General features: G+C 29.0%; 2 protein-coding genes across 6 annotated transcripts in view; one reads left to right on the top strand and one right to left on the bottom strand.

Annotated features, from left to right (window-relative positions):
* Positions 1–3,082, top strand: part of LOC117180829 (E3 ubiquitin-protein ligase MIB1-like) — an 87,001-nt gene extending 83,919 nt beyond the window's left edge. For 2 of the 3 annotated variants that reach the window (XM_033373354.1, XM_033373355.1), the window contains exon 8: positions 771–3,082. In XM_033373354.1, coding sequence (XP_033229245.1) covers positions 771–911 — 141 coding nt within the window. In that variant the 3' untranslated portion in view covers positions 912–3,082. The remainder of the gene's footprint in view (positions 1–770) is intronic. The other variant, XM_033373356.1, reaches the window with a different exon arrangement.
* The window catches only part of LOC117180828 (cytoplasmic dynein 1 light intermediate chain 1), a 34,673-nt gene continuing 27,921 nt past the window's right edge, over positions 2,729–9,480 (bottom strand). For all 3 annotated transcript variants that reach the window (XM_033373353.1, XM_033373351.1, XM_033373350.1), the window contains exon 10: positions 2,729–5,354. In XM_033373353.1, the coding sequence (XP_033229244.1) occupies positions 5,239–5,354 (116 nt within the window). In that variant the 3' untranslated portion in view covers positions 2,729–5,238. The remainder of the gene's footprint in view (positions 5,355–9,480) is intronic.

The following is a 9,480-nucleotide window of genomic DNA, read 5'->3' on the forward strand; positions in this document are numbered from 1 at the left end:
CATCGCGCGCAGAGCTTCTTCATGCCCAAAACTGAATGCACGATATTGCCCACACATTCCAATGATATGCCTACAGCATTAGCTACCTCTCTCAATTTCACTATGGCATCATTCAACATAATATCATGAATTTTTTCGACATTTTCTGGTGTAGTGACCTCTTTTGGGCGCCCAGATCGTTCAGCATCAACTGTGCTCGTACGGCCACTAACGAGACTCGGTAAACCACTTATGAATCGTTCCAATCGACGGTACAGAGTCCGGGTAATACTTATCCAGCTTGGCCTTGGTCTCGGATATCGTTTTCTTGCGAAGATAGTAGTGTTTGATCAAAACTCGAAACTCAGATTTTTCCATATTAAAAAAAATACGGAGGTTGGTCGCTTCTCAGTGCTGTAACTTGTAAATGCGTAAGCATAAATGGCTGAAGTTTTGACAGGCGTCATTTGAAGGATGAAGCTCGCTCGACGAAAATGGTTCACATTAGTGAATACTAATGCCATCTCTTAGAATTTTCAGGTACTTATCGGACTGCCTAGTACATTCGTTGAAGGAAATTCACAATAGCCCACTCCTTAGAAATAAAAAAAATAATCAGTGAAGCACTGGTACATTATTCCAATTTTTAATAAACTATTTAACAAGAATAATTCAAATTTATCAAACTCAGTAATTTAAAATCAAAATAGAAGAAAAAAATTGTCCCAAAATAAAGGAAAGTCCATAATTCTTAAAAAATGCGATATTAAGATCTTTTTTTTTTGTTTCAGACAATGTGTCCAGTTTGCCTTGACCGCCTGAAGAACATGATCTTCCTCTGTGGACACGGAACATGCCAAATGTGCGGTGACCGCATGTCCGAGTGTCCCATTTGTCGCAAGGCCGTTGATAAGCGAATCTTACTCTACTAAATTTAACGAAAAAAAAAAACAAGACTGGGGAATTTAAATTTAAAGAAATTAGCGTTGTTGACTTAAAACAAGTTTAATAAGTGAGACTACCATAAGTTTTTCAATTCGATGGAAAAAAAGCGCGTCTTGTTTTATTATAAGATATCGAGCTTCACTTTTATCTTCGTATTCGATCATCTGTTCTTTGATATTGTAATTAGTACATTAGTTATTTAATTATTACGTGAAATTGCTACACACTAGATGATTGAAATTGAGAGCCATCTGCGTCGGAATTGAGTAATCGAGCAAACTCGAATTAATATTCTTCAGACAAACTTTTATCGGAGCCTTCCAAACAAGTTCATTTGAATATCAAGTTAAAACCGATTTATGTCGGTTGTCGACATTCAGCATTCAACTCCCCATTTTAAAAATTCTAATCTAGCATTTCAGATTTAGACTAGAGCTCACGTGAAGTTATCTGTAGGTCATCAACGATTTAATTATTTTTCAAATTTTGCTTAATATTAAAATAACTATTTTCAATTTTGCAAATTAAATTGAAAAATATTTTTTTATATTCTTTTTTTTTAAATAGATTTTTAAAAATTTTCATGTGATTATCGCGGTTTTGTAAAACCACACTAGAATGCTGAAGAACCTTGAAAAAAGTATTGCATTTATTGTAAATTATCAATTTGCTAATAAGTAACTAGAGCAGCGAAATATTTTTTAAACACCTGTTATATTGTTTGTACACTTATAATTCCGGGCTAAAAAAATGTAATGTTTTCAAAAGTGCAATTTTTCTATTGAAGCAAGTGTTCTTAAACTGAAAGAAGTTAATCAGCTATTGTAGATATAATTGTTTAAAAATGTCACATTAGTGTGTGATGCACTTAAGAATGCTGGTAAAAATCTCAATTATGGGTCGCTCTTTGACATGTAAAATAACTTTGAACTTAAATTTGAAACTGGAAAAGTTTCAATTTTATATTTTATAATTCGAATTTCACACCCTTGAATCTTTAAAATTAGACACTTTTAACTGTGAACTTTTTCACTAAGTGAATTTTTACAAAGAGCGATTCAGATAGAATAATTTTGTACGCAGAAAAGTTGACTCTATAATCGTATTTATCGGAGGAATTTCATAACTGAGATCTTAAACGCTGTTTCTTAATTCTAATTTGTTTGTACAACGCGAAAATGGTTTGAGAGAACGCACAATTATTATCTAAAGATAGTAATCGCATTTAGACAGCCATTCTCACTGCAACTGTTAACAGCTATATATCTGCAATTTATATATTACATATACATATATATACACATCTTCTATTTGTGCAATTTTTAGGATATTTTTATGTTTACTATTTACACGTTTTTGTTGCCAAAGTGCTGTACAACTATTTCGAAGATATTTTCGAGGACATAGGCTGTAGATTAGAAATTTAATTTTTCTATTGTGTTCACTTTTGATATCTTTTTCATCTTACTCATACGTAAATGCGTTTTATGTTTTCTCTGTAACTTAGGGTGTAAATATTCGGGAATCGACGATTCCACCTTTGTATCTTTTTGGACGTTCTTCCATTTTTATCAAATGCCTCAAGACTGCAGTGAAAACTCGCATATCCAAAACCAGTGAGAATAGCTGTGAAGTTCTAATAAAGCGTCCACAGATATTTTCAAATTTACATAGTTGTAGTTATTCGAAGTTTTCGATTTACTTCGCCATTCCTAGAACTTCAGATACTTGCGCGGGCGCCATTAAAAAAAGAAAAAGACAAGGCATCGACTTATAAACCTCTGTGGTTAATATACATCGCAAATTATGTAAAAAATGACTTTATTCAAGAAATTGTTGTATAATATTAATATTATTCACTATTTGTATATACAGCCGACTTTTTGTCGAAGTAAACGAATGTGCGAGGCATTATGTAGAGTTGAATACGAACCTTCACCTACAATCGCACCGCTGATTAATGACGCGAGAATTTACACTCTATAAGAGGCATTCACTTTCATTTTATTGGCAGTGTAATTGTCGGCGAAACACTCGGTAAGTTTCATGATAGCAGACCATTGCAAGCGATGCGATATAAATCGTTACAAGACTCAACCAGCGAGGTATAAATTAACATATGTGAAATTTATTGTTATATTAAATTCTTAATAACAAGCGATAAGTCTTTTTTACTTTATTCGTCGCACCCTTTCAAGCACGTACACAGATACAAAATAGACTTAACACTCAGCCGAGTTATTCGCATTATATTTTTATATTTAACAAAGAATTTCTTCAAATTTTCCACTGTGTTCCTTACTTTCGTTTAAAACTAATACTAATTCGTGCCGGTAAGTAAAAATCATGTCACGATGCTACTAACGATAGAAACTTATCGCAAAACACAAGTATCAAAACAAGCTATATAAATATATATATTATTTTTATCAAATGCAAAAAATCTCTGGGATCCTTTTTTCGTTATTGAAAGAATTGTCAGCGCACTACGTACTTTCACTGTGGTTGTTTTTAGAGAAAATCAGCATCTAGCAGAGAATATCTTTTTATCAAATTCACATCTCGATTCAAATTAAGCAAGACTGCCACAGACTAATTTACTTGGAAAAAGTGAAATATTAGAACCGAAAAAGTGTCCAAAAGTGAATAATTTCCATTAATTCGATGAAATTTATCCGAATTTCAGGTGAATTTTAGCGAATTCAGGATTAATTCATAATAATTTAGAGTTACTTCAAAACAATTTAAGTTATATCTAAAATAATTGAGTAGAGTTGAGTGACTTTACAATAATTCTAAAAAAATGCAGACGAATAAAAACATCAAAATAATTTTCGTAACATTGGAATAAATCTGGAAATAATTATTTGCTTCAAGTTTAGAACGTTCAAATGAATGAATTTTTTGCTGCTTATTTTTCAAACTTATATTACAAAAAATATATTACAAAAAAAACTGTTTGGTATTATTCTAAATTGTAGTTGAAGCGCTATTTGTAGATGAAAATATAATCGTGGGAAAACATTTCGTTCATTCGCTAATTTTTTTAATTTTATAATATTTTCTAAATTGCTAGGATATTTTGAGAATTTTTACCTATATGCTTCCCCAGGTTCCAACTTGATGCAAAAAAGTCGCAAAATGTTTTTTAATGTATAAATATTTACAAATGCTAAAAAAATCGTTGTCATATTTAAATAAATTTTAGTAACATTTTAAAAAATATTGTCTTTTTTTACATTTTTTAAGTCCTTTGAAGAGTACAATCATTATTTTAAATTTTGCGATTTTTTTACAGCCTAGGGCAGCATATAGGGAAAAAAATCTTAAAATATCTTAACAATTTCTAAAAATACTATATAGATTTATCTTTAAAATGAACCCAAGAGCGTTAAAAAATGTTAATTATTTCTAGAGTTATTCCCATTTTTCAAAAGCATAGAAATTTAACGGTTTCTTTTGCAACATCTTTTTATAGAATTGAAATTTTTTCTTCAAATTGAGCTTTTAGGCTCTGAATTTCCGCCAGTTCAGAAATTCAAGAGAATTCGATAAAAACCAAACGAATTTCCGACAAATTTCAAAGAATTTAGTGTGAATTTTAAAGGAATTAAAAAGAATTGACAACACTAGAAAAGAATTCAAGAAAATTCAAAAATATATATTGCCCTAAATTCAATTTTGGTTGACACTTGGGTTCTCTGTTTTCAAATTATTGAAAGAAAAGCGACTAAAGTGATCTTTTCATCGAAAAAGTGACTATAGTGACTTTATCTTTAAAAACTAGACTATAAAGTAATTTAAGAAAGAAGTGACTTGACCGTGTGGCAGTCCTAGGTACTGATACTTGATAGAAATGAAATCTAAAGTTCGGAAATGTAAATTAAAGTTGCTTGATTGATTCCCTTTGATATTGAAGATATCGCTATTTTTTATATTCTTGGTCAGTCGGAGGAAAGCGAAATCGGTTAGTTAAACGGTGCAACGAAAGAGTGGTTATTGTCTACTGCGTTACAACACTGAAAACAGGGATAAATAAATATCTTTGTCGAGTTTAAGTACCACACTATTTGTAGATCTCTGTACGATGATGTAGAAAAAATACTAGGCGATCTTTCTAACGAGCTTGTTGCGACGTGGTACGTTGATCATCTTCTTGCACTGCCCCACGGTAATAATTTAAGAGCAATGATACGACGATTACTTCGGTCTAGCTAGACTATTAATATTAAATTATGCTTAACATTCAGTACGATTTTAAATCGTACGACGTTGATCCGATTCAGCTGTGACACGAAGGTAAGTTGTGCTAATTCAACACTCGGACGATGAATTCAAATCGGCCGGTGGAATTTTCTTGGTTCGAGTGATGCGATCCAATTCTGCAGCTGCGTCATTCCGCATAGCCGTTTTGTCGACTGCACCACCCTCTGAAAAACAATTCAATCATTCACCTTTTTATTTTTGGTATGTCTGCATTGATGTTTCAAGTTCCATGGTAGTTAAAGTATTACATTTGTAAAAAAAAAAAAAAGTAATTTTTTTTAACCAAAATAAATGAATTTACAAACAAAAAGATTAATTATTAAGCGTCAAGATTAATTTTTAACCAAAAGAGACGCAGTTTCAATCAAATACATGCATTTTCATCAAAATGGTTAAACTAAAAAGGCGTATTTATAACCAAAAAGAAACAAGTTTTGATTTTCAATTAATCTATTTTAAACGAAAAAAAATGATTTCCATCCAAATAGCTCTTTTAACCAAAGAGATATATATTCAACACACACCGTAAATTGTAAAAGTTTATATTTCAATCAAAAAATATTTTTAATTAAAAGCTGTTAAATTCGACCAAAAAGGATGAATTTAAACATATAATTTTTAAAATAAAAATATGAGTTTCTGGCAAAAAAAAAATTAAAGATACATTTTCAACTAAAGCGAAGAAGCTTCAAACGATAAAATTTTAATAAAAAAATGTTGAATTCTATAAAAAGAAGCGGAGAAGATTTTCCGCCGAAAAAGTGGGTTTTTTAATTTGAAAATATGTTTGTTTTTAGTTTTTGCTATAAAAAATAGAAAACTTTTGAAAATGTACTTTGAAACGTTGTTTCAGTTAACAATAATGTTATATTTTTTTAATTCAGAACTATGCAAGAAAAACTGACCCTACTTGGTATATTTAACTTTTTCTTTTCAAACTAAATTCTTGACACTTTAATTCTGTTTTACGAATTAACTATAAACTGTTATTAACAATTTGTTATGAATTTTTTGAAATTATCATGAAGTCCCTAATCAAAAGGACTGACATAGAAAAAAAATTTCGTCAAATAATGAGAGAAATTTGTTGCATAATAATATGGTTTCCATCCCTTGTAATATAACTTAATAACTTAAATTTTTTAAAATTGTAGGAAATACACTTTCAACCAATAATTTGCATTCAAAAATGGCAACCTTATTTTGAACCAACGAAAAGCCATTTTTTCACTGTGTGGCGACCTAAATCTTGTTATAATATTAATGAAAATTGTTTAGAATTAAAGTGATATTAACTGTTTAAATAATTGCACATTGTTTTCCATGAACAATATCACCCCTAACATTCACTACAAGCAACATTAATTTCAGAAAATATTAACTTCGCGATTTACAGGGGAAAAAATTGTTCAAACAAATGAAAATTGTTGAAATAAATACCAAATACATTAAGTTAGAAATTAATTTTTAAAAAAATCCAAAAAATAGCGTCTCCGGCATGAATTTGATATAAAACTTATACTTTGCAATGAAAATTCCTTAAGAGGTGAACAAACTTTAATTTACAAAAAGTTAATAACAAGTAATTCTTTTTTTCTTTACGTGATTTATAGCTTTCAGAAATATTTTACTATTCATTGCTAATAGAATTAAGTAGGGTGTCCGAGAACCTAATTATCAAAATTCCCTGATTATTCGTTAAATAATTTTTCATGGAATCTTTTATAAACGGAATAAAACTTTATTTCAGATACAAATTTAGAGTTGTCAAATTTGTTACTTTATTTTAAACAACAAAAAATGTATTTTCTGTGACAAAAGGATGCCTTTTGAACAAAATACTTGCATTTTCAACCTAACAAAAAAGTGTCATGATTTATATTTCAGTCAAAAAGATTAAATTTATAAAAAAAAATTTTTTGTAACCAAACAGGCGAGTTTTCAACAAATGAACATTTTCCACTGAACAAAGAAATAAAAGTTGATCTTAATTGTTGAACCTTTAAGCCAAAAGACGAATTTTCTGTACAGAATTTGAATTTAAAAAAAATACTGCAACAAAAAATTAATTTTTCATAAAACTGATGCATTTTTCCCAATTAGAATAAATTTCGAACCAAGAAAATTATTTTTTTTTTACCAAAATAGGAGAATTTTGAACTAAAAAAGATGAATCTTAAAAAAATCTAAAAGTTACATTTTCAGTTAATAAATTAAATTTAAACAAAAAAAAGGCTTTTCCACAAAATAGTTAAATTATCAACCAAAGAGATAAGTACTTAATAATTTTTTTTACAATGTTTAACTTTTAACCAATTAGTTAAATTATCAGTTAAAAAAGATGATTTATTAATAAAATAGTTCATTCTTCCACCAAAAAGATGAATTTTCAACTAAAAATATAAATCTTCACGAAAAAAAAAATTATTTCTTATCAAAGTTATTCAACCAAATCCTTAAAATAGAATAGTTGAATACTCAAGCAAAGATGAATTTTTAACCAAAAAGTTTCATTTTTATTTAAAAACAAAGATATTTTTGCTAAAACAGATGAATTTGTAATTCAAAAAGATAAATTTTGAAAGCACTGTTGAATTTTATGTTAAAAAATATTTCAGTTGACTTTTTATGATCAAAAAATGAATTCTCAAACAAGAAATAAGTTTCTACGAAAAAAAAATTATTTTCAATCAAAGAAGACTAATTTTATACCAAAAAGGATGACGTTTTAACAAAATAGTTTAATTTTCAACCAAAAAGTTGCATTTTTATCCAAGATTGTTGTTCAAAATATGAATTTTGAACAACAAGTTAATGTTCTACGAAAAAACCTGGGCAGCTGACTGCGGATTGGTCGAGCGAGAAGAGAGACACTTCCGTTCCATATCAAGATACTATACACAAATTTACTACAGCTTTGCGCTTCGGTATGCGAATAGTAAATCATGCTTAATGAGTTAATTTAAGGATCGTGTCTTATGTTCAAAACATTTAAAATATTTTTTCGTAAAATCTTCAAAATTAAAGATTCAAGGTTAAAGATTAATCTTTTTTGTTTGAAAATTTGGCCATTTAGTTTAAAATTGATATTTGAAGGTTGGAAATTTAACTATACGGTTAACAGTTAAACTATTCGGTTGTAAATGCAAATCTTTCATTAAAAAGTCAAATTTTTAACAAAACCGTTTTCACTGAAAATGAAAAGGTTTAATTTTCAGTTTAAAAAAATTAACGAATTTGCAACCAAATAGTTACTTTTTAATCCAAAAACATAACATTTTAACGAAATAGTTCAACTTTTAAATATATAAGTATATAATATAGTATATTTAAGTATATAAATTTTCAACCAAAAACTAAAAGATATGATTATTTTAAAACAACAACGGCTGAATTAACCCTTAAACGGCCAAAACGCCACTACCAGTACACTGCTTTTCAACGGCCAATAACTAAGACTATTCGACATTAGAAAAAATTGAGACACATATATTTATATTGCTTAAGATCTCTTTCCGACGGTGCCAATGAAATTCCTCAAAAAATTTTCTTATTATCACAAAATGCAGTTTAAACAAAAAAAAACGTGATTTTTCATGCCTATTTTTTTTTGTGAACCATTTTCCAAAGCTTTTCGAGTCTGTAATTAACCTGGAATCTCACTAACCGGTGGAATAAATGTCTAAACTTTGAGAATCCATGGTTCAAAGATCGATTTTTCGTTTTAGTATTTTCAAAATGGCGTCTTAATGGCAAAATTTTTGTGAAAACATTCATGAATTTTTTTACAATAAACGATGCCCTTTTCGGAAAAATCATCAAGAATAAAAAGTTCTTGTAATCAGCCAAGGAATATGTCTGAATCTTTTTGAAGCGTTTTGAGCAAAATTTTGGATTTTGCATATGAAAAATTTTTGCAAAATTCAAAATTTTGCTCAAAACGCTTCGGAAAAATTCAGGCGTATTTCTCGGCTGATTACAAGAACTTTTTATTCTTGACAAATTTTCCGAAAAGCGCATAGTTTTTCAATAAAAAATTTTCATAGTTCTAAGCATCGTGTAAGAGTAAAATGATTCACGAATATCTATCGTCCGTCTGCCGCAAACAAAGTTTATGTTGCCCAACTATCACCAACGTGGAGGTCGCCGAATATCGATAGTCTCTTTTTTTTTAAGGGATTTTATATATTTTTTTACATTTTTTCATTTTTTTTTTATAGAGAATTTTTTTCATTTCAGATTTCAATCCGTTGAAATCATTTTGATCCTGCTGTTTCAGAATGTAATTTT

This window comes from Belonocnema kinseyi, chromosome 9 (assembly GCF_010883055.1).
Source record: "Belonocnema kinseyi isolate 2016_QV_RU_SX_M_011 chromosome 9, B_treatae_v1, whole genome shotgun sequence".
NCBI classification, from domain to species: Eukaryota; Metazoa; Arthropoda; class Insecta; order Hymenoptera; family Cynipidae; genus Belonocnema; species Belonocnema kinseyi.